The sequence below is a fragment of the Microchirus variegatus genome (genome assembly GCF_963457635.1).
Source record: "Microchirus variegatus genome assembly, chromosome: 10".
NCBI lineage: Eukaryota > Metazoa > Chordata > Actinopteri > Pleuronectiformes > Soleidae > Microchirus > Microchirus variegatus.
The window spans coordinates 8,950,514-8,977,098 of record NC_139811.1 but is presented as its reverse complement, the minus strand read 5'-3'; the positions used below and the strand labels follow the sequence as shown (position 1 = coordinate 8,977,098).

Genomic DNA, 26,585 nt, shown 5'->3' with positions numbered 1-26,585 from the left:
TTCAGATTGAAAACAAACAAACGTAAGTCAAGTGAAGTTGTTTTTGTGTATTTTATTTTTTTTAAACAAAGGGGGAAAAAAAGTAATTTGGTCATAGTGAACTAAAGTTTTCCTTGCACAATGTAGTGTAAAAGATAAAAATGCAGCACTTGCTGACCTTCAGTCGTAGAAAAAGTCCACCTAAACATCTTTTTTTTTCAGTTTCAACAGTTGCATCAGCCTGAAATAAATGTAAAAAGTATCTATATGTTTGATTGATGTCTTAAATACTGTGCTCTTAAATATATCTCTTGTCCAGTGATGCAATACCTTAACAATGGGCACCTTGTATGAGTCTAACTTGTGCATGTAGACTATATGTAAGTACTTTATATGTACTAAGCATTGACTACGTATAAAGATATCAAACTGCCTAGATGTGAAATAACACTGGTGCCAACTCACTACAGAAAGCTGTTTATATTTGATGCTCTACATCTATTTGACCATCGTAGCTAGTCCAGCTTGGCTACGTAGATTACATTTTAATCGTCTAATCCCGCTATCTTTCAGATTCAGTCCATCGCTGATCTCACTTTAAAAAAAAATAGATGAAGATGCAGATACTTGACTGATTATTTTTGCACTTTGAATGCACAGTTGTTTTTTTAATTCTCCACTCCTCTATTGCAACCTATCCAGTTCAACCCATGCTACCGCCCTCTGCTGACTGTAGATGGTACTGCGTATGGCTGCCAGCAGCTCCTCGGTGCAGCTCCAGGTGTTGGGCTCCAGCGTGTAGTAGAGAAGGGGCAGAGTCTCCAGCTGCAACTCCTCGGCCTGGCACACTTCCATGACGTTGTCGTCACCACACCGAGGAAAAAACTTCCTAATGCACATGTTGGGGAAAAGAAGTATTTATTTTTTTACACACGGCATAAATGTGAAGTTCAAAGAAATACTGTTATACAAATATGATCAGCTGTATAGTTCACAATGTATTCTACTTGAGCAAACAAATGAGCACGTACCTCAGCTTCTTGTTTTTTTTATTCTTAGGCCGGATATGAATGACAATAGGGTAAATCCCCTGTCTTATTAAGCCCTCAACACTGCTCAGTCCCAGCTCCAGCAGACAGTGCTTGTCCTAAAACAGAGAAAAATGTAATTTGCTTTTGGATAATGTATAGAAAATAACACTCATTGATATTACTACATCTTGTTTTTTTCTGTTTAGTGAACACAGTTCAGTCAACCGTCTTATGCTTCCCTGAAGGAGAGCAATTAATTTAGAGATGAATGCAATAACTGATCAAAACAGGGTGGGATTAAGTCATAAAATATGCTATCCTATGTGTTTGTCAAGAAATTCAATGAGCGTTGTTGTGGAAATTCTCTGCTGCTGGTGAAGAATGACAGCTGACAAGCTTTTATTTTCGTTGCAAGGAAAAGGTCACAGGAGTGATCCTAGCTGGAGAAAGACCCAGAGCATAGCAGGCTCTCCACATTTATACCTGAGCAACTCCACTTTCGGATTCCTCCAATAGACAAGAAGTCTGGCTTTTCAGGCCGTACCTAAGCAGCTCCCCTTTTACATTCCTCCAATAGACAAAGAGTCTACCTTTCCAGGCGGTGTTTTCACACCTCTTTGTCTACTGTAGGTATCGGGGAGCTGACTCCCTGCGGATGTTGTAGGTAAGGTGCAAGTTCAGGCTAGACATGCATGACCATTACAGCTTTATGGGGAAAAACATGACACTGATGTGTTTATTCATTACCTGGCTGATAACATCCTGTACTGACTTCAGCCGAATGCCCAGCATTTGCTCTGGACTGCAGGATTCCAATAAGAAGACGCTCTTGTCCCGTCGCTCTGAAGCCTGAACAGGTTCTGCAAACCCAGAACAGACAGACTGTAGCGCATCCTGTGATGATCAACTGAAGATTTTTTGCGTTTTCTGTGTGTGTGTGTAAATAAGTGTGTGCATACCTGGTGCACAGGTGTTGAAGCTCAAGCCAGACTCTGCGGGCTGCAGCAGCCTCTCTATGAGGCCACGGGAGAGAAGCGAGGGGGAGAAGATGACCGGGCGCTTAGGCTGAACCTGCACTGGCTGCACTAAGCTGTACGGGATCAGGTGCTCCTCGTGACCTGAGAGGGAAGGTACACATGCACATATACAGTATGCACACATTATTTATTCAAAATTTCAACTAACACAACCGTTCAAAGGTTTGGGGTCACCTATACAATTTTTTTGTGTTTTCCATTAAAAGTCACACTTTTATTCATCAAAAGAGTTGCAAAACGAATAGAAAATATAGTCAAGACATTGACAAGATTACAAATAATTGTCGTCAAACTCCCAACAAAACTGTTTTCAAGGGTTTTCTAATCATCCAATAGCCTTCTAACGCGATTAGCAAACACAATGTACCATTAGAACACTGGAAATGGGCCTCTATACACCTATGTACATATTCCATTAAAAAACACATTTGCAGCTAGAATAGTTGTTTAGCACATTAACAATGTATAGAGTGTATTTCTGATTCATTGAAAAAAAGTGATTTTCCTTCAAAAATAAGGATATTTCTATAAGTGACCCCAAACTTTTGAACGGTAGCCTAGATTTAGTCTTGCATTTCAGGAAAAACTATCTGAATCTTACGTTTACTGAGTGTATAGAAGACTTGCTGAGTGGAGCCAATCCCTCTGCCGCTGGGGTCCACTGCTTTGACCAGTCGCACCCGACCAGGTGCTTTTCTCAAGAACTAAAGTACACACAGGGAAAACTGCAGTTATCAGTTCTGTCCAAATCTGGCTGCGGGAAAACACTTCAATATTACAGTAGTAGTACACTTACCACCTTCTTTTTGAAATCCTTTTGCTCCAGTGCCATTTTTCTCAGCCTTACAAGTAGCAGCTGCTGTGCCCTAAAATGTAAAATTAGTGTAATCAGGGACATTTTGGCTGGTCCTCATGTCCTGTCAGCCCTTAAAGGGGCTTTTTCAGGCTTTGGGGATATGGTTAGGTTAAAATTAGGCCCTTATATGGTGGTTAAGAATCAAAGTACTACTCAACCCGCTGTAAAATAAATTAATGGGACAATACATTTTGTTATTGTGACGCAAACGCATTTTCTAAACAGGATCTGAGGACATATCCACACACTGGGAGTGTGCAAACCTGTAATTATCAGCGTCCACATGTTAACACCAGGTCTGAATGGATGGGCTTGTTATAGCATACCTGTTATAGTTGGGCATGTTTCCTGCCTGCAGGGGCTTGGCTGTGTGCGGGTCCACAAGCGAACAGCGCCAGTGGTATTTCCCGTTGTACCTCGTGTCCGTCACGTGGACGATGTCGTCGCAGGACGCGCTCAGGGACGGCGGGTCGCCGCGCGGCTCCATGTTGAGATTGACGCGCACGTAGAAAGAGTCAGCGCCCATGAACGGAGGCGACACGAGCTCCATGCACAGCTTGGAGTACGCTGGTGTCAGGAGGCAGAAGAGGAGACATTTAAGTCTGTCTGTATTCACATACTACGTCAAAAAAAAAAAATGTGTAAATGGTAAACTTAGGCATAATACATTTGAAATGATTTATTTTTCTCAAGAAATTTCAGGTTGTTCATAATACACTAACATTCAAAAGTTTGATGTCACTTAGAAATATCCTTATTTTTTTCAATGGATATAACATTAAATTAATCAGATATACACTCTATACCAGGGGCCTCAAACTCAAAATGACCTGGGGGCCAGTGAACTTCTCGTCTGGTCAGGAGGAGCCAGGTCAAGTGAAAAAAGTCCAACAATTCGGGAAAAATGAACGGTTTCGTGATAAGAAATTAAAATTATATATTGATAATCCATCATGATGTTGCAATTACAAATATTTAGGCTGACATTACACACCATTTCAAAATATAAGTGTTTGTTTTGATCGATAGTTCAAGACAAAAAAAACCCCAGAATAAAACAGAATTAAAACATTAACTCAAAATATACATGTAGGTAATTGTAATTAAAACACTAGACAGGATTATATATAATTAAATGTTGAATTTTGTAATTTCAAAATAAGTGTAGGGCTGCAGGACATCGACTGGCGGGCCGCATGTGGCCCCTGGGCCGTGAGTTTGAGACCCCTGCTCTATACATTGTTAATGTGGTAAACGACTATTCCAGCTGCAAACGTCTGGTTTTTAATGGAATATGTACATAGGTGTATAGAGGCCTATTTCCAGTGTTCTGATGGTACATTGTGTTTGCTAATCGCGTTAGAAGGCTATTGGATGATTAGAAAACTTTATTTTTAATTATTACCTTGAATAAAAATCATTATTTCTAATCTTGTCAATGTTTTGACTATATTTTCTATTCATTTTGCAACTCTTTTGATGAATAAAAGTGTGACCTTTAATGGAAAACACCAAAATTGTATAGGTGACCCCACACTTTAGAAAGGTACTGTATGTTTGTAAAAAGATGCTTCATTAAATGTAAAACAAAGGGAAAAATGTGGTGTTTATAGGTTATTATGCTATTATTTTACCGGTCCGACTCACTTGGCCCCTGAGCATATATGACTTTGAGAGAGGACTCACCCTCTGGGTTGCTCCTGTGTTTGAGCGTTTGAGGCTCTGTCCACCATTGCAGAGAGAAGTGAGCCACCTCTGCGGTGCACTGGCTCAGCAGGACGCTGCCCCCACCAAACAGAACCCGCTCCAGCTGGACAACAATGGAAGAAAACTCAGCATTATAACGTTCACCTGTTGCATGTATTCACAAATCCATTCCTCACACACACACACACACACACACACACACACACACACACACACACACACACACACACACACACACACACACACACACACACACACACACACACACACACACACACACACACCTCCAGTAGCTCACTGCCCTCTTTCAGTCCACACTGTTCAGCTGGAGAACCAGATTTCACGTGGCTCACAAATATTCCTGTTCGGTTTCCTCCAACTATGGTGATATCGTCAGCGAGGCTGGCTCTTCCATGCTTGGGTGAGGTGGGGGGACTCGCAGATGGGGACCGGGGAAGTATTCTGTAAAAGATAACAGCGATAGCAATGAGACTAACTCTAAATCGATTCACATAGGAATTGCGATTCTAATCATCCACGATTCTGAATCGATTCATAAACTTCAAAAATCGATTTTTGGAAAGTTTTTAAGTTTCTATTTTGAAAAACCACACAAAACACTAGTTTGTGTTATTTGTGTACAGTTTATTTTTGTAACTTCTGGGAGAAAAAGGCAGTGAGTAAGTTTTTATTTGTTTTTGAATGAATAAATGTTAACTTTTGTCTCAAGTTTGCCTTTGTGTGATCACATTATCACATTATCTTATACAAACTGTATTGTTTTGATGCCATAATTTGCCTTAACACTCTATGCATTGTATACATCTTTGGATCGAGAATCATGTGAATCAAGAATCGATTTTAAACAAAATTGTTACCCTAAGAATCGGAATCGAATCGTGAGCCACCCAAAGATTCACATCCCTACCAAGAACCCTTTTAAAACCCTTTATTCAGGAAAGGGGTTTTAAAGGGTTCTCTGGAACAAAATGGTTCTTACTGGAACCATTAGTGTTACCAAGAACCTGTGAAAAACTCTTTCTTCGGGAAAGGGTTTTTCAGAAGCAAATGGTTCCAGGTAGAACCTCAGTCCTTGTAGAAGAACCCTTTTGGAACCCTTATTTCTAAGAGTGCACTGTAACGTTCACATACCAGAAAGGATGCTATAAATCCTTCCTCTGTATCATAAGCTTCCACTTTAAAATGCAAAATGAACCCTGTGGCTGGTCGGTCACTTTGAGCTGCTGTAGAAACCATGAAGCGAGGCCCTTGCCTTCAAAACACATTAAACGCTGCATCTAAGGATACGACAACCAAACAATGCTTTTTTAAGGCCATTATACACTTTTACAAACATACTTAAGGGTAATATAGTCAATTTTGACCAAGAAAACTACATTTTAATCAAATAAAGAGGCTGTAAGAAACAGATTTTTTACTGTATAATCGTGTAATTCCCATTTCATTGTCAATATATTTACCTGCTAATATCATTGCCAATCATACAGATGTTGGATGCGATTGTGCACATTTAATGAGTAACTTTTTGTATTAAGGAGAGCGATGTGTCACCTGGGAGCGTTTGGACTGGGCTGGTGTGAAGAGACTGAGGGCAGGTTGACCAGGTCAGGCGGGAAAAGATGAGAGTGCAGGGAGTTCCACGAGTCGCACAAAGACGGCTCAGTCTGCACGCCTAACAAACATCACAGACACCTCATAAACCACAGGGAATGTGGTACATAAAAAAGAACGAAACTACCTCAAGAAATTCTAAAGCACTTAAATAATGGTATGAAATGATCCTAGCAGAGCAGAGAAGAGAAGATCAAGTATGACAGAAACAAAGGTACCTGTAATGTTATCGTTCTCATCACTGCCCCAGGAGTCCAAGTCAAACCTTAGAACAGAAACAAAACATAGTAATCACGTGAAAATGCATTGGTCACAGGAGACTGCGATTATGTACGGTGTAAATATTACTCACTCTGTGTTGACCCGTCGGTTGATGGAGTTCATACAAGGAGGGAAGGGGAATGTGGAGAGTCGATTGATTTCTTTTTCACTGTCTTCTGTCTGAGGGAAGGAGCAGAAAATGAAGATTGATTATGACTCTTTCTTTCTTCTTTCTTTCTTTCTTTCTTTCTTTCTTTCTTTCTTTCTTTCTTTCTTTCTTTCTTTCTTCTTTCTTTCTTTCTTTCTTTCCCAATGAACAGAACTACAACTCACTGATGGCAGGAGATTCTCCTCTGAATTGGAATCTTAAAAAAAAAAAGAAGAATAGAGTTAACTTCAGTGCAAAACCTTAAAAAAATCATCTCGTATCAGTCAGTGCATGCGACTTACCCTCAGAGTTGTCCTGGTTTTGTCCTCTAGGTGGCACCTGTGGCACAGAAAAGATGGGCGTTAATACAGTGCGACTTAACAGGTGGTGAGAAGAAAAAAGTAAAGTAGGTCGTGTGCAGGTACTAACTCGGCGAGGGTTGCATAACAGTGTATTACAACATCGTATCATTTCCACCAACCATAGTGAGGCCCAGCTCCAGCTGAGGAAAACCTCTTTGTAGTCCTAAAGCAACATTCCATAGTACAATAATAACAAGAGAAAACAGCTGTGTCCCATGAAAACGATCACTTACGGTAAACAGAGACGTAAATATACGACATAAACAGCAGCTCCTTATTCCTCCAATGAGAAACCTTGATTTTGACTTAAAGCTGCAATACTTTTGTTCCCTGTGGTCAGAGATGATGTATTATTATCTGCATGCTTCTTCCTTCATCTGTAAACAGCCTCTGTCAAGCAATACTATCAGACATCAGTGTGGGAGCGTTTGTGTGTATACACCAGCAGCACCGGAGCAGGTGAATACAAGAAGCAATTATCCGCTTAGAACCGACAAGTTATCTTGTTTTTTGAAGAGCAGAATTCACTTCTGATAAGGCTTTTGTTAATTTGTTTATTTGTCATCTTTAAAGGTGCCATATGTAAGAATGTGGCCAAAAACAGTTACTATATACAATTCAAAATACCGAGGTCTTTTAGGTTTCGTTTTCTGACATAACTGGCAACCCGTGGTTGCTCGGAAGCTGAGATTCTACTGAATGCAATGATTGGTAGACGGCGGTAGGTGGCGCCACATGCCACAACATGATTTCAAAACATAAACATCATTTGCAGTCTGCAAAATATATTTTTTAATGCACATATTTTGGCTGTACTGTTGTTGTTGGTGAGTTCAGTTTGTTATATGAACATTATTCCTGAGTCTCTGTGACATATTAGGAGGATTTTATGGCCAGTTGCTTTAGATTTATTACATAATGCACCTTTAAAGGTTACGCACCACATCTGTGAATAAGGACATTTACTGGGTTTAAGATCAATGAAGACTATGACGAAAAGACTCAGAAACTGTTTCTATCCATAAATGTTTACGTAGATTGTTTAAGTCTCTTTTAATCACTTAATCATTCTTTCATGCAGCGCATCCCGGGTTTATGTTTTCATAATTCAGGACACGTGCAATAATGTCTGTTCTCAGTTAATTTTATACTTATATTTTATTGTTTTACTTTCTATATGTTTCTATATATTGTAAATGTTTATTTTGTTGTGCAAAGATTCTGATGTTATAATACTTATATATAATACTTATAGCCCTGACCTTTCTCAACAGTTGGCGGTTGCTGTTGGCTTTGGGGCTCAGGTCCAGGTCAAGGGAACAGCAGGGGCCGTAGCACTGGTCCTCACTGCACAGAGACAGGTGCGACTGGGAAGCAGACACAAAGACAAAAGTGCATATGTATGACACGACACGTCCGGGAGAAAGATAGTTCTGCATTGCTCAATCGCCACACTTGAAAAGTCCAGCTCACACAGTGCAGACAGTGGTTGTTCTGCTCCCTTTGCTCCTGATTCCTCTCCCTCTCCCTCTCCAGCTCCCTCTGCTGCTGCTCCAGGTAGGCCTGCAGCTCTGCGATGCGCTTACGGAGACGGTTCTTATCCAGCAGACAGTCCGTGTACTCCAGCTGCAGACTGTCTCGACTACGCAAAGCCTGGGCGATAAAAGGGAAGGCAGAGCAAGGAATTTAGCAAAAAAAAAGAGTAAGATTTTAGATTAAAGGCGCCATATGTAAGAATGTGGCCAAAAACAGTTACGGCACTCAAATTCAAAATACAGAGGTCTTTTAGGTTTCGTTTTCTCCGCCATTGTAGCTCAGACGTAACTGGCAACCCATGGTTGCTCTGCAGCTGAGACTCTACTGACTGCAATGATTGGTAGATGGCGGTAGGTGGTGCCACATGCCAAAACATGATTTCAAAACATAAACAGGATTTGCAGTCTGCAAAAGATTTTTTTTTAATGCGAATATTTTGGCTGTACTGTGGTTTTTGGTGAGTTCAGTTTGTTATATGAACATTATTCCTGAGTCTCTGTGACATATTAGGAGGATTTTATGGCCAGTTGGTTTAGATTTATTACATAATGCACCTTTAACTAGGTGCTTACTAACATATATAAGTAGCATACTAGCCCTTACGCTAGTTACCCAAAACACTATTTATGCTAACTACACAGTCTGTAAGTGGGCAGGGCTACACACATGGGTCATGAGTCCTGGTTCGAGTCTGACCGTGCATTCACACTGACCTGGTCCCGCTCCTTTTCCAGTTCCATGATCTGGTTGAAATAGGACATGCTCCTCTTCTGCTCCGTCTCCCAGTCCAGGTGGAGGGTCCTTAACTTCAGCTGCATCTGCTCGCTCTGCGACTCCAGCTACACACATGCAATTCAACATCAATGGAGTAACGTCAGAGATTTAAGGAAACGTTCACTCATCCGTCTTCTGATGAGAGATCACAGCTCACCTTGTCACTGTGCTCCTCAGAGCTCTGGAGCTCCCCCTGCAGTCCGGCGATGATGTCACAGAGCTCCTGTCTCTGCTCTGAAGCCTCCCTGCGGTCCTGCTGCAGGATATCCATTAAAGCCTGAAATAGACCATAAAAAATAAACAAGGAGAGACGACACTCTTAGAAATAAAAGTGCTAAGTAGAACCATATAAGGTTCTTTGGCTTGTCCTCATAGGAGAACCCTTTTTGGCTCCAGGTAGAAATTTCTTATAAAGGTTCCACCTGGAACCCTTTTGGAGGATTCCACTAAGAACCCTTTTAAGCCAAGGCTGCGTCAGGATAAGTAATAAGTAAGAAGCCCTGGTTCTTACTGGAACCATTAGTGTTACCAAGAACCCTTGAAAAACCCCTTTCTTCGGGAAAGGGTTTCTCAGAAGCAAATGGTTCCAGGTAGAACCTCAGCCCTTGTAGAAGGACCCTTTTGGAACCCTTATTTCTAAGAGTGTATTGTAATCCGATTTGACCCAAAAAGAGACAAATATGCTCTGAAACAGGGTTCTCAAACTCAAATTTGAGACTCTAAGGTGATAAAAAATTGAAGAATTAAAAACATACAATGACTCCAGGGGCCGGAACTGATTCCTTCGTTCGAGTTTCTGTGCTCCCAGTTTTCTGAGACTCGGGCTGGTGCTGTTGCTTCTCTGGTAAAGCAGGTGGAGAGCCATTCACTTCACGAGAGAACAAACTGTGTCTTTTGACGGGCGTCGTGTTCTCGAGAGCACCGACGGTTTGTTTCTCTGCCTCCATAATCCTGGACTTGAGCTCCTCCATCTGGATGAGAGTAAAGCAGCCACAAAGACGTCACACAGTGGGACACATATGGGACACTAACGTGGTATCAAACGTGGTATCAAACGTCTTCCTGTTTTTATTCAAGAGAAAACAAAATACAGTGCTGTGCAAAAAAATTAAAAATCCAAGCTGTTATATCTACCACACCATCTGGAAAGCATCTGTTTTTAAATGGCTGATAATGCAGTGAACTCATATTTAGGGTTAACAGTGACTGACCAAAGAGTCTCAGAGTATTACAGAGGCAGGGGTCACCTGGACAAAGACAGAAATACAAGACAGTCTAAATTTAAAGAAAAAACATTGATATATACCTAGTATAATGTCAAAATACACTACCGTTCAAAAGTTTGGGGTCACCTACACAATTTCTCTGTGTTTTCCATTAAAAGTCACATTTTCATTCATCAAAAGAGTTGCAAAATGAACAGAAAATATGTTGTTTTCAGCTGTGCTAACATCATTGCACAAGGGTTTTCAAGGGTTTTCTAATCATCCAATAGCCTTTTAACTAGCCTTCTAGCAAACACAATGTACCAATAAAACACTGGAAATGGGCCTCTATACGCACATATTCCATTAAAAACCAGATGTTTGCAGCTAGAATAGTTGTTTACCACCATCACAATGTATAGAGTGTATTTCTGATTTATTTAATGTTATATTCATTGAAAAAAGGGCTTTTCCTTCAAAAATAAGGACATTTCTAAGTGACCCCAAACTGTGTAGGTCACACTAAATTCTGGCTTTTTCCAGCAGCATGGCCATGTTTTTCTGTATTTGCTGGCTGTGTCTTAAATAAGAGACCCAAAAGTTAAATATGAATTTAACAACAAAGCCAATGGTGGCCTAAAACTTGACTTTATTAGTAAGGGAAGTGTTATTATGAACATCACCATCTAAAATGAACCACAAATATGTCTAGGGTTTTCACAACAAAGCAGTTCATACCTCCGTGGTATGGTGGACATGTTGTTACAGCGCACAAACCAAGTAAATACGAGGCTGATATCATCGCCACAGTTGCTTTGAACTGCTTGACTTTGAGATATGGGGATTGCAGATGCACGTCTGCTAAAAGTTTCACTTCACCTAATTTGGCCAGTGTTCCTTTATCCGCTATGCTGTCGTGCATACCAGTGAGTCTGTGATGAACACATCTCCGCCTGTCTGTGCACATGAAATGAGTTGTGCAGCAACAACTGTTTCTCTGGCCGATTTCTATTCCTACAACGTCAATTATCTGTAGAAATCGCACAGCGGCTTTTAGAGAAACGTGTGGGTCCAAAGGTCACGACTCACTTCCCTCTCAACAGTCCCTGACTGCTTCGGTGAAATATTTCACATATTTCGACACCTGCTGACACGGTTTTGTAGACGCATGGAGATGATCCAATCCACCCACTACAAATGCACAACTTCCGTCTCTATGTCGCGTTCCTCTGTCCAAACAGTAACAAAAGACGTAGTTTGATGACGTTAAAAAGCGGCGGGTAATCCTGGGAATTCCAGGCTCCTCCATTAGTGACAAATACACACAATAAAATAAAAATAACATAAAGACGACACATAGGGGGATTGTCGTGGAAGCTATAGCAGAGATAGTGAAGTCCAAAGGTTACCAAAATAAAACACTGTTACCTCTAGTAGATTTAAAGGTGCATTATGTAATAAATCTAAACCAACTGGCCATAAAATCCTCCTAATATGTCACAGAGACTCAGGAATAATGGTCATATAACAAACTGAACTCACCAACAACAACAGTACAGACAAAATATTTGCATTAAAAAAAAATATTCTGCAGACTGCAAATCATGTTTATGTTTTGGAATCATGTTTTGGCATGTGGCGCCACCTACCGCCGTCTACCAATCATTGCAGTCAGTAGAGTCTCAGCTGCCGAGCAATCACGGGTTGCCAGTTACGTCAGAAAACTAAAAGACCTCGGTATTTTGAATTTGAATGTAGTAACCGTTTTTGGCCAGGAAAACCTTGGTAGTACACTCTTAGAAATAAAAGTGCTAAGTAGAACCATATAAGGTTCATTGGCTTGTCCTCATAGGAGAACGCTTTTTGGCTCCAGGTAGAACCTTTTTATAAAGGTTCTACCTGGAACCTTTTTGGAGGGTTCCACCAAGAACCCTTTTAAAACCCTTTATTCAGGAAAGCGGTTTTAAAGGGTTCTCTGGATCAAAATGGTTCTTACTGGAAGCATTAGTGTTACCAAGAAGGGTTTTTCAGAGGCAAATGGTTCCATGTAGAACCTCAGCCCTTCTAGAACGACTCTTTTGGAATCCTTATTTCTACGAGTGTGCTCGTTAGCCAGAGTGTCATCTTTTACTTTTGTTTATTCATTTGTCTCTTATGGATCACAATGACTCATCGCCGTTTGCCTGCTGCAGAAACTCTCCTCAAAAATCCCATGATAACGATCCCAAGCTGCTCATATGTCTTTTGTTATCGTTCCGATTGAGAAACATCCAGCAGAATAAATGACATATGGTGCATCCACGCTGCTCCAAAACCAACCTACCTGCCTCAGCAGTTCTCTCTCTCGGGTGGAGGCCTTGCCTTGATCCTCTAAGGCCCTGGAATACTTCACAGCCTGCTCCAGGTGTCTGTCCTTCAGCTTTCCCAGCTCCCGACTGGCCGACTCCCAGTCCTGACGCAGCCTTGGAATAATCGCAAATAATCCAGTGAATATTTGTTTAAAAACTGCAAAATTGTACTGCAAATTTTTTTTTTTTGATTTTGCACAAACCTCTCCAGCTGCAGCCGATCATGACGTAACTCCTGAGCTTTACGCTCGGCGCGGCTGCGCTCCTCCTCCGCCATGCGGCATCGCTGAGACAGGCGGCGCTCACACATGCGGCTGTTGCGAAGCTGCTCCCTCAGTTTGCGTACCTCCAGGAGCAGAAACTGGGTCAAACCCTCTGGACCTTCTTCATCTGTGACAAGAGAGACAGGTAAATTAACAAAGACACTTGCTTTCATTTTGACAATATGTCTTATATTTGTCACTTTGGGTCAATTGTCAAATGCGTTTTCTCACATGCAGGCGGCAGCAGGTTTTGTCTCAGAGAGTGGCACAAACAAACACGACGAACTACGGTCAATTACTCATTTCCTCTTGAGCATAACAATAACTTTCTCAAGAAGGGTGTGCTCATTTTTTAAAAGAGAACACTGATCCAGTCAGGTACTTCTCCTTCAGGTCTGTTTGTTCAGTATGAAATGTCCTTATTTTTTAAGCGAAAGCACTTTTTTTTCAACAAATATAACATTAAATGAATCAGAAACACACTCTATACATTGTTAATGTGGTAAACGACTATTCTAGTTGCAAACGTCTGGTTTTTAATGAAATATGTACATAGGTGTATAGAGGCCCATTTCCAGTGTTCTAATGGTACATTGTGTTTGCTAATGGCGTTAGAAGGCTATTGGATGATTAGAAAACCCTTGTGCAACGATGTTAGCACAGCTGAAAACAGTTTTGCTGGTTCTTTGACGACAATTATTTCTCATCTTGTCAATGTCTTGACTATATTTTCTATTCATTTTGCAACTCTCTTGATGAATAAAAGTGTGACTTTTAATGGAAAACAGACAAAACATTGTATAGGTGACCTCAAACTTTTCAACAGTAACGTAGCTCATATTATATATAAGCATCATTATTGTGTCTTTGCCATCCTCCCAACTCTCTGATCTTCTTCTTACCGAGGATGAGGGAGCATCGATGTGTGGGCTGCTCTCCGGTCAGCTGTGTGTACTGCTCCGGGTGGTAAAACTCCAGTGATTCCATGAAGGCCTGAAGACCTCGCTGGCCCTGACCACGAAGGATGTCCAGCAGACGGCCTGTTCAGCAAAGACAGAGTAAACAAACACACTCAGGATAAATAGTAACGATGCTCTTTGTCAGTTCAGCGCGTCGTTGTGCCTCAACGGGACATTTGTCTTGCACTTTGGTGGTATAAAAAACAAACATGTTTGTTTTATTTATAGAAATACAGTAGAGGAGCAACGTGAGGATATATGTCTTGCCTCAGGACACATCGGCATGTAGACGAGCGGCTGTCGCCCACGCTAAAAAACGCATTTTAAGTTCATAGGAACTGCCAATAAAGTGCGACAGAAAACAATAAGAACTGTAAGAACTACAGAAAACAACACAATCAAGAATTCTCAAGAGAGAACAAAGGATATGTCTGTTTTGACTGTGGGGAGCCTGAAGCTCCGTCCCTTCAAACAATGCAATAACCTGACACACGCTCATATCTGTATCTTGTTACTGTGAACGACCACAAGTCAAAGAGTGGAACCGCAGAAACGCTTCCTCTTTGATGCGCCTCTCTGTCATTTGCTGCTGTGTTGATTCATGCAGCTGTTTGTGAAATGAACGCGATATAAATGAGCATCTGCGAGCAGAGTCGCTGGCAACCAAGACGATTACAGCACGAACCCAACCAGGTGCTTCTCTTTACGCTCGTCTTTGCTTCATCTTTATCTCCTAACTCTCTTACACTCCCCTTTACTGAGCAATGTCTTTCATCTCCTCTCCTCAGTTCTTGGCTCCATCATTTATCTTCTCCACATGTATCTCTCTGACATCGTACAGTGCACGCATCACTTTTCCCGTGTGAGGGTTTTCACAAAAACCAGCAGCACACAGCAGAAGTTTCCAGTGAGTAAAGAATCAAATTTCACTCGTCTGAAAAAGGACAAAATTACAGAAAACAAACCTGCAGAGTCAATAAAGTCTGACTTTTTAAAGCTGCAGAGTGCAACTGTTGGTGATTTATCTTGGTCTTTGTGAACAGAAACAATGTAGCATTATTTGTAAACTTGTGTTCTTTGTCAAGCAATACTATCAGACCTGACTGAAGGAGTGTATGTGTGTCTACAGCAGCAGAGCAGGGACAAAAAGTGCTTCTCCCACCAAACAGATGATCGACCGGGTTTTTGTGATTAGTTAAATTAAATTCTGAAACCTTTCGTGGACACAACGTCATTCTGTTTTCAGTCACTGTTGTTTCATCTGACCACGGTTTGAATGCAACAGACATTTTTTTCATATCTAAAAGTGTCAACTCCATCTTTAAAGTACGCCTATAATTAGCTAGGGCCACACATTGAGACAAACAACCATCCACTCTCACACCTAAGGTGAATTTAGAGCAGGGGTGTCAAACTCATTTTCACTGAGGGCCACATCAGCATAATGGTAACCCTCAAAGGGCTAGGGTTAGCCCTAACCATGCATTGTGGGAAATGTAGTTTATGGTCAATGCACGCCTTAAAGCAGCATAGACCTATTTTAACACTCGTGGGCCACATAAAATGACGTGGCGGGCCACATCTGGCCCCCGGGGCTTGAGCTTGACACATGTGATTTAGAGTGTCCAATTTGTCCTAATCCGACTCACAAGCAGCTTTATTTCTAAGCTTTATGAATGAATGTTGATTGAGTTAATAACATTCAAAGAGAGTCTAAAAATGTGTGTATTACGTCTGTGTTCTTGCAACATGGAACAAATCTACGAGCCAAATTACAGACACTCTCATTTATGACCTCACATGGAACCGTTGTCTCAGTAAACCAGATGTTTTTGCTCATGATTTTTCACTTCTCATGCACATTTTCTTAAGGGGAATTCTCCGTCCGCTCACCGGCCTTGCTGATGCGCAGCGGGTACTGCGTGGAGTTGAGCACCTCGTCCTCGTCCTGCTCGTCGATGACCTTGCACTGCCGCAGGTACGGCGTGAGCTTGGCAGGGTGCAGGATGCGCGTGAGCTTGTGTCGCACTCCTTCCACGCGATCCCACAGCTCCTCGCAGCGCTCCTCCGTCCAGGCGGCCGAAGACGGCGCATCCTCTGGAGCCAGGTCGGCGTCGTCCGCCCAATCTGTGACTCCTGCGAGAATAAAAAAATGGTGTGGATGTCATGAAGAAGGTTTTGGGGAACACACGACACTGTCGACTGAGGACCTTTATGTGTGGAGTTTGCATGTTCTCCCAGACCTGTCCAGAGTCAGTGTACCCCACCTTTGGCCCATGTCAGCTGGGATTGTTTAGAGCTCCCTGTGACCCTCCATGTGGAGGATAACGAAGTACAAGATGTTTGAAGTAATGAAAACCAGATTTTATTGTATCTGGGAAGTAAATATTTACGTGTGAAGGCCTTTCATTGGAATTTACTTTGGTCTGAGTGCATTTATCTGTGTCTTTCAACTGTCAGCCACCATTAAATAGAACATTTTAGCACAGCTACATCGATGGTTTTATAAATAACCCAGGGCCGTTTCTAGCTGTTTGGGGGCCCTATGCGAGATACTATTTGGGGGCCCCTATTTTTTCAAACTCGAGGTAGAGATTCCTAACTTTTTCTGATTACCCCACAAACACTTACATGCTTTGCAAATATATGCATAATGAATGCATCCAATACATGCAAATAAAGACAGGTACTTATAATTCTCAAAAATATAATGAAATATGACTCTGAACTTGCAGTTTGGGGGTCCCCTGGTGGCTGTGGGGCCCTATGCAGCTGCATAGTCCGCATATAGCAAGAAACGGCTCTGATTAATAACCACAGTTTAAATAACCACCAGACACATGAGTAACCACACTCTTAGAAATAAGGGTTCCAAAAGGGTTCTTCTACAAGGGCTGAGGTTCTACCTGGAACCATTTGCTTCTGAAAAACCCTTTCCCGACGAAATGGTTTTTCAAGGGTTCTTGGAAACACTAATGGTTCCAGTAAGAACCATTTTGATCCAGAGAACTCTTTACAACCCCTTTCCTGAATAAAGGCTTTTAAAAGGGTTCATCGAGGAACCCTCCAAAAGGGTTCAAGGGTACCTGGAGCCAAAAAGGGTTCTCCTCTGAGGACAAGCCGAAGAACCTTATATGGTTCTACTTAGCACTTTTATTTCTAAGAGTGCAGAACTAAACATAAGCGACTTCTATTAACTACTTTCCCAAAGGAAATGATGAATGGAAGAAGGCAAAGGTCACACACTGTGTAAAAGTAAAATGTTTTTGGAGGTAGTCTGTTTGATTTCTAATTTCTAAAAGAATCAATCAAAACAAGTTCACACATGACAAGAAAATATATAAACTAGGAAGCAAAAAAAAAATGACACAACAGGAAAACATATGGCAGAAAACAGAAGTTCCACCTGTCCGTCACGTGAAACGACCGACAGCAAAAGTAATGTTGGTGGATAAAGTGAATAAAAGGAACGTGGATTAGCACCTAAGCGTGAGTGAGTGAGTGAGTTCATACAAAGGCAGCAGTGGTTTCAGACCTTAATTGTTGCGGAGCAAAGGTCTGGTGTTATGAGGGTCATAAACAAGTGGGTTTGCTGCCTCACAGCAAAGGAATGAAAATACTGCCATGACTCATATGGGGCACCTAGAAACACAGCAGCAGAGGACCACAGACGAAGGCTTTCTCAGGCCCACTCACTCACTCACATACACAGGGAAAGTGAACCACTGGCACCTATAGCACATCCAGATAGCAAATACTCAGTGGATGATGATGGGATGGAAAAGTGACCCGATTTCATGAGAAATACCTGAACACATAAACAACAGAAATTCGTCTGTTATAACCACAGAAGGCCTCACGCACTGCATGGTTTTTTACACTGTATACACATATATTTTTCAGTTTTATAATAAAAAATGACTAAGTGTTTGTCTTTCTTGTGATCTACAGAGATGTGAGTGAGTGCTGCTGCTGCTGCTGCTCTGTGCAGCTGATCAGCGTCGTCTCAGCCAACAGGCAGGTTCAGGCAGGTTTAGGATGCTCTGGAATCTCTGTCATTATTGAGACATGATCGTACTGAAGTGATTGCCAGCTTACACTTACAATAGAAGACACATGTATGTAAATTAAGGAATAACCTTAGTCTTATGTACACCCAAAACACCAAACCTTTCCATTAAATAACAAGTAAGGTGGTAAAGTACATAGACACATTTAGATTTAGATTTAAAGCAACAAGATAATTTATAGTATACAGATATGCAACATGTGAGGCTGCATTTCGATTTTTGTATATGTTAATAAATATGACAAACACTACTGTGCGTAGTTTGTTTGGCATCAGTTGTTTTGAGAAAATGAGCTTTATTTTCATGATAGAATATATATAAATATATTCTGAATTCTGAATATTGTACTTTATGAATTACGCAAAACAGGTTTATTATGAACAGACGTCTCAAGCGTTTGTTAGAGGCTAGATACATTAATAATTAAATAAATACATTTTTTAAAAAAAACTATTATTATATTATAATCATAAGTAAATAAAATAAAATAATAACAAAATGCAAAGAAATTATTTTTCCTTTGCTTTTTTCTTGGTGCTTACCTTAAAGGGTTAATATGTTATATTATATTGCATACCTATACTTTATGTCTGAGGACAAATGTATCATATGTGTGCCTACAGTTGTACCTTTAAACATAGTATTTAATACTTACATTTATTTTTAACTTAATGCTTGAACTTGAAGGTACTTTTTTAAATGATGTTGTTTCTTTGGAAGATGTGCAATGACAATAAAGCTCGACCATTAGTGCAACTTCACATTTATTTTCAAGCGTATAAACTTCATTTTGTTAATGATAAGGATAAACATAGATATAAACATCATATTTATATGATGAAGGATCGATAAAAGAGAAAGAGAGAAGACTTACCACTCATGTCTCCTACGTGGGTGAGAGCTGCTGTGGAATCAGGTCTTCCTCGTCTCATTCGGCTCCACGGACCTGAGTGAAACCGAATGCGGCTGTGAGCGTGTGTGTGTGCGCGAGTGCGTGTGCGTGTGCGTGTGAGTGTGTGTGAGCGTGTGTGTGTGTGTGTGTGCGCCACTTGACTGGAAAAAAACCGCAGTGTGTGCGCACAGGTCCTTTTTTTTTTTCTGCGCACCTGAGCGCACGCTACTCCTCCACCTTCTGCCAAGTGCCAACAACCAACCTACACACACACACACACACACACACACACACACACGCACACGCACACGCACACGCACACACACACACACACACACACACACACACACGCACACACACACACACACACGCACACACACACACACACACCTTGACCACTAGGTGGCGCTTTTGACCAAGCTTGAAATCCCCAGGATTAAGACAATACTGTTGTTAAAACACCAGCAGACCTGAGTGAAAACCTTGTGATTGTAAGTTTCCTAATCAGGACTCATCATCACAGAAAAACAGTAAAAACAGTGAGTCATCATTAAGACGCTGACTCACTTTTCAGTTTCACCACCATTATTAAGTCAAAAAGCACCAATACTGAGAGTTTGGTGTAGAGAGACTGAGTCTCTGCCCTCGGGAGAAGCAGGTGAGTCAGCACTAAAGCTGCCACAGGGAAACCTGACTGACTGACTGACTGAATGACACACACTGTTATAACATCATAATTCCCCTTTATTATTATTATTTTTTTCAATGTGGCACACCTGTAATTGTGCTGTCTCATAACCTCCCACACAATACTGCAGGTGCTGAGTCTCAGTGATCAATAATAGACCAACCTAATGGTTTTATTTTGGAAATTAAACCAGGAAACGAAGGTTAATGTTGTTTAACTGTATTAAGAGAGTTCTCTTAAAATTTCTGAGTAAGAATGAAAACATTATGTTCAGCACAGCGATATATACTAGCGTACTGGATATCAGACAATTTTACTGCACAGTTTGAGAGGAATTTCAATTTAAAAGTCCTATATTTGCACTATTTAATTGAGAAAGTATCACAAAAACAATTAAAAAAAAAACTTCCATAGGTTCTAGAAAGAGTTGTTAGGTTGTGTTCAGGACATCTAGGAACATCAGGCATTCTAACCCTTAAGTTAAAAGTCCCATATTCTTACTTTTTAATAAAAAAACACTGATATGTAATAAACATCTCCATAAATTCTTTTTTGATTAAAAATAACTTATGGAAGTAATTATTTATTAAAAAAGTAAATAATGGACTTTTAACTCACAATTACTGATATCCACTACACTAATATGTGCTGAACACAACTTTTTTCAATTCTTATTCAGAACTTATAGAGAACTCTCAGTGTTTTATTTTGAGAACAGGATGTTAAGGTCCTCACAATTAATCATCAGCCCGAGTCAGATTTTGGATGTCAGGCTTTTTATTTTCACCGTAAAAACCTTTGTAAGGAAGGCTTTAAAGTTCAGTGTCAGATAGTTAGGTGTATTCAGACAAATCCCTGCTCTCTGTCAGGTCTGATAGTATTACTTGACAGAACACATTTTCAAGTTCAGGATGCAAATGATGTTACACTGATGATGTTCATGAAGACAAGTCCACAGTTCAAAGTTCCTCAACACATTTTAAAGTTCTTGTTCTATCACTTCACTCTGTTATGGAACAAGTCATTTACATGTTTAAATGTATACAATAAAGACTTTAAATGTTTATTCGGAACACTGAGGAAAACTGTGATTGAAGGGTCACAAACTGCTGATCGACTACAAAGAATGGTCCAAAAAAGAGGAAATATTATTAGGATTAGCACTAGTAATGAAGAGGCCAGTGAGAATACATGGGCAGATATGATTATTGTGGGAAGTCTACATCCTCCTCCTCCTCCTCCTCCTCCTCCTCCTCCTCCTCCTCCTCCAGTGTTGAGTGTGTGACTGGACTGTCTTTCACTACAGTACGGAAGCAGACAGGAAATATGGAGAGCCCGACACAAGAATGTGTCTTCTTCTTGGCTTGTGGACAGGAAATGTCAGGCTGCTGCTCTCTGTCTCTGTCTCTGACATGCGTCCACACTGCTGCTGCTGCTGTGATAGTGTAGCTGAGTACAGGAGGCTGTGATCCGTGTGGAAATAATGACTTTTATCTCCTCTTGATTTTGAATGTAAGAACTGGCAGACAGGTCGTGTCAATAATTAAATCATCTTCTTATCTTGTGCTCTGTTTTTTCGGCGATGACTCATAAACCAATATCATTACCTGTGTCTGCTCGTCCTCCACTTCCCAGTCTTTCCCACCCCTTTTTCTTCCTCCCTCTCTCTCTCCCTCTCTCTCTCTGTCTCTCTGTCTGTCTGTTGTTTACTTTCTGCCACTTCTTCGTCCATCCAGGACTTTGGTCTGCAGAGGGAGGGAGAGCTGCAGTGATGAGCATTCCTCTAGTCTCTGAGGTGACTGCAGATGACACAGAGGAGCCAGTGAAAGCAGCATACATATATATATGTATATATATATATATATACATATATATATACGTATATATATATATACGTATATATGATGACATAGAAACAATTGACATTTTTCTTTGTCTAGTGATAGCAGAGACAGACGGGGGGAGAGAGTCAAACTAGTGCTTGGAGGATTAAATACAACTCAAAACACTGTGAGAAAACCACTGTCAAGAATCAATACAGCACTGATACAGCCTGAAATATCACAATATTTTAGAGAATCAATATTTCCTTGCGCTGCTAAAATAGAACGTGCAGAATTACTTGCATGAATCCCATACTTTTTTTTAAAAATCTTTTTTGGCTCTTGTTTTTTTCCCCTCCTCCAACGTGGTAGTGTTTCCTTACCCTGGTCGAAGGTCTAAGGACAGAGGACGTTACCAACCCTGTGAAGTCCCCGTGAGACAAACTATGTTTTGTAAACTGTGGGCTATACAAATAAAGATTGATTGATTGATGAACACGAATGTCGGTGTATCCAATACGATCTTTTTATTGTGTTTAAATGCTTCTTTTATGAGGCTTTTATGTGTGTCTTTTAGCCCTCTTTAGCCCTCTTATTGTTGTGTTGTACTGTACTGCACCTTGGTCCACCCTGTGGTTTAAAAATGTGCTTTCTAAATAAGATTGGATTGGTGTATGGCGTAGACTGGCATGTTTCCCTGCTCAAACACACCTGATTCAAACAGGTCAGCTCATCAGTAATCTCTGCTGAAGTCTAATAACGACCCATTTATCTGAATCAGTTCTGTTGGAGCAGGGAAAACACGCAGAACAGTCGCTCCCCAGGACCAGGAGTGAGAAACCCTGGCATGGACAGTCATATCAAAATGGATTTTCATGATTAGTGCTGCAACAAACGATTAATCCGACGCTTGTTTGGTCCATACAATCTCAACACGATATGATTCCATCAAACCAATGAGAATTGAATACCTGTTTCAACCCTGATCATGATCAGATCAAATCGTATTAGCTAATGCTGTGTGCATGGGTTTTCCTTCCACAGTCCACAAACATACAGATTTGGGGCAAATTAGACAAATTGGACCCTCTAAATTGACCGTAGGGTGTGGGTGTGAGTGTGAGAGTGGATGGTCGTTTTTGCGTCAGCTGGGATTGGCACCAGTGCCGTCCACGCCGCCCTCACGTGGAGGATAAAGATGGATGGATGGATGTTTTTGGTGCATAAATGTACACCAGTGTTTGTGGCTGTTTTCATCTCTTTTCATTTTGTTCCACTCTGTCCCTGCCCTGCAACACAACAAGCCTGCCTCTTCAGACCACAGCTGAACCCCCCCCCCCCCCCCCCCCCCAATGTGGCTCTGAGCATCTATGACTCAAGTCTGGCGGGAATGCACAGAATCGTCTCTTTGTGTCCACGAAGAATGCGTCTTTTCTGACTTCTTTTTCTTTTTTTTGGAAAACAGAGGCAGAGTAAGCGAGGGGTGGGGACATCAGTAATTGGGACATATTTACAGATCTCGACATGTGATTTATGTTTCATTTGTAGGCAGGATACAGCGGCGACACGATAGCATCTTTCTCTGTCAATCAGGCTGGTGGTCCTATAGATAACCCGCATGATCTATGAGGTTTTTAAATTAAGATTATAAATGAGACATTGGAAATTAGGCTCTAATTAAATCAACTGAAGATACTGTACATTTCCAAGGGTGCTGTGCTGCTTGATTCTGCATAATGTCCTCACATCCCCTGCTCTGCGACTGTGTCTTATATGGCACTGATCCTGTAACTAACCCCCGAGTATTACCATGCAATTTCCTGTATAACATGGAATCAGCATCAATAACAGCAGAGGATCCCAGTGATGGAAAAAAACCAAAAGAAAGTCTGAAGAAGCAAACTTGCAAGCTCAGAAAAACAACACAGAAAAATAAACCAGAGGCCACTTTAGGGAGTGAAGGAAATCCTCTTTTTTTTTAACATTACAACAATGTGAAATATGTTGATTATTTTGCAGAAATGTGTCGGCTAACTTAAAGAAGAAGGCATCATTTTGTGGTTGTTGTTTCTGTTTCTGTCTTCATGAACAGCAATGATGTCACATTCTTTGCAGCACAGTACAGTCAGACCTGACTGAGGGAGCGCTTGTGTTGGCACCGCAGGGACGGATGGGGATAAGAGGCATTTTTCTCCCTGTCAAACTGCGTGTGTTTTTGGTCAAACGCCAACCTGTTTGTAGTCGTCTCAGTTTACAGACATACTGTTGACGTAAAACTGTAAAAATGTGTGCAGCAGCAGAACGTCGCCAGGTGACACAGAGATCTAAACCCTAACTATACTGACAAACACAGAGAGAGTCACGTGGAGCCCAACTCTTGTGACAATGGTTTGAATATAATGAGCATTTGTTTACATTTAATTGTTATGCACTACAGTTTTAAGTGTCGCTGTCACTACACACAGAATCATCTCTTGGTCTTGGTTCTGTAGTGTGGTGGTAAAATGTCTTTGCTTTAGAGCGTCAGTTGGATGTTTACAGTTGCCTATTCTCCCTGTTTTGAGTTAACTTTGTAAAATGTGAGGAAAAATAGAAATATACACTTGACAGGACAGCCTGTTTCTGGAAGACTTGACTGGATTTCGCTCATTGAATACACTTTGTTTCCTCTTTGTTTCTTTTATTTTGAAACTGTGTTCATCTGGTGAAAAACCTCCAAAACATTGACAATTACCAAAGTTTGAAAGCATTTAAACGTACATAAATACGTCTTTAAAGTAAAGTCTAACAATTTAACAAATTTAAATACAAAATTAAACAAACACAAATAAATGTTTTAAAGGAAAGTCTTTCTGGATTTAACTCAAAAATGGCTTCAAATGCCTAAAATGTAAATTAACAAACTTAACTTCAAACATTTCCAACGTAATTAGCTCATTAACACAAGATGCCATTTTACAACATAAACAAAACCCATATATATGTATGTATGTATATATATACACTATATATATATATATCGCTGCTCTTTTCGCCGCTCCAGTTCGACTGTAGGCGCGCTAACGACGCTAACGCAGCTAACTGGTAAATGGTTAAACCAGTTAGCCAGTAAACATGACACTGATATTAGTGCTAATATATATATTAGCATAAAGGAGCTAATGTAGCTAACGCAGCTAACTGGTAAATGGTTAAACTCCAGTGCTGCGGCACGTAAACATGACACTGCTATTAGTGCTAATATATATATATATTAGTGCAGACGCGCTAACTGCGTCAACGTTAACGCACGTTAATGCATGACACGTTTCCATGACGACTGACTGGAAAAAGATGCACATGACGTCATGTTTGCGTGACTCACGATTGTTAAAATGAGTCTCTAAAGTAACGCTAAACTTTAAAAACAGAGGCACACATACGCCGTACACAGCACCTTCCCTGTGCACGGTTATTTGTAGCGCTGCTCTTTTTGCCGCTGTAGTTCGACTGTAGGCGTGCTAACGGCGCTAAAGGAGCTAATGCAGCTAAACATGACGTCACACGCGCTCAGCACTAATAAATGTACACACATATATATATATATATATACACACACATATATGTATATATCTATATATATACACATATATATGTAGATATATGTATATATCTATATATATATACACATATATATGTACATATATGTATATATATATATACGTATATATATGTATATTTAGTGTACACATTTGCACATATAGCTGCACCTACACCGGACAAATGTGCTTACATACACAACTTTGTGGTGCCAATGAAAATGGCCTCCCACTTCCCGTCACTCTCCGTCCAGAAAGAGCCGCTGAGGTTTGAGTGGATGTTTTTGAATTACAGGGTGCAGCATAGCTGTCTAAATCTGACCTCCACCGCACACTTTTTGAACTGCAGACATAGACGGCTTTACCGACCGCTGCACATCAATTCCCAGATACATAAACAGTTGGAAGAATGCATCCATTGCTTAGCCGCACACTAAAAGTTGCCCAGAAACAGAAACAGGGTCACCATATAGTAATAGAGAAGTCACGACAAACAAAAACACTCCTGGCCTCAGCGGTCCACATGACTGTCTGAGTGTTTGAGCTCATATTTCAGCTCATGTACTGTTTGTAATTATATATTGAAAGTATATGTGAATAGACAAACTTGGAGATGGTAATGGTAATCACATTTACCTCACCTGCTACTGGTACCTGGCTTTACATAAAGTAGAATGTGGGCGTGATAATATATATGAATTATAGCTCAAGCTGGACGTACGTGTCTGTAACCCACAAGCAAAATCAAGGTCACCCAAAAGTCACAGATTATCAGATTATTTATGTTACACTAATCTGGAGACATGAGTTGTTTGTTTGAGATTACAGGAAGCCATTAAGTTTCCCGACAAACCCCTGACAGCGTTTGCATCTGTGTGTCTGCTCGCACCATGAATACAGTACGTCTGGATTAGCACAAAGGCCGGTTTTCACCAGACATCATCAGGCAAACATGCAACAGAATGTAGTGAATACCAGGGCCTTTAGAGTTCAATTCTAGGCACAATTATGGTACAATACCAAGATGCCAATATATGAAATGACAGACAGACAATACAGTACAATACAAAGGGGGTTATTTGATTCACAGAAGTTGCATTTTTCTATTCCTTTAAGACTTGGTTTTTTTCCAGGAGAAACAAAATAACTTGATGGGAAACCATCAATCATTTTCCGAAAAAACACAGAGTAAACAGAAAGGCAAACGGTCACTGTTCAGTAACAGTGTAGTACAGTGTGTGCCTGTGGTTGTTGTTGCTTTTATTGCAGCCTAGAAAGCGCTGCAGACTGACATTACAATGCTCTGTTGTTCCTGGGCCACACACATCCTGAACCGTTCAGAATCAGAAGAAACAGAAACCAAGCAATGTACCTGAGCCCAGCTCTGCACAGCTCATCATCACGACATTACCTCCCTCCTTCTCAACTCGACTCAT

General features: G+C 40.8%; 1 protein-coding gene across 1 annotated transcript; it reads right to left on the bottom strand.

Moving 5' to 3' along the window:
- Positions 1–663: 663 nt before the first annotated feature.
- Positions 664–26,585, bottom strand: LOC310933122 (caspase recruitment domain-containing protein 10; the record flags this gene model as incomplete). Its single annotated transcript, XM_083896544.1, has 24 exons — positions 664–868; positions 1,011–1,126; positions 1,758–1,870; positions 1,970–2,128; positions 2,649–2,751; positions 2,844–2,913; positions 3,230–3,470; positions 4,590–4,713; positions 4,895–5,072; positions 6,183–6,303; positions 6,461–6,507; positions 6,595–6,683; positions 6,837–6,868; positions 6,954–6,990; positions 8,276–8,380; positions 8,487–8,666; positions 9,263–9,388; positions 9,481–9,600; positions 10,079–10,294; positions 12,852–12,990; positions 13,080–13,266; positions 14,042–14,179; positions 15,992–16,234; positions 26,522–26,585. 24 exons carry the CDS (start codon positions 26,583–26,585, stop codon positions 664–666), a joined length of 3,153 nt encoding a protein of 1,050 aa, XP_083752670.1.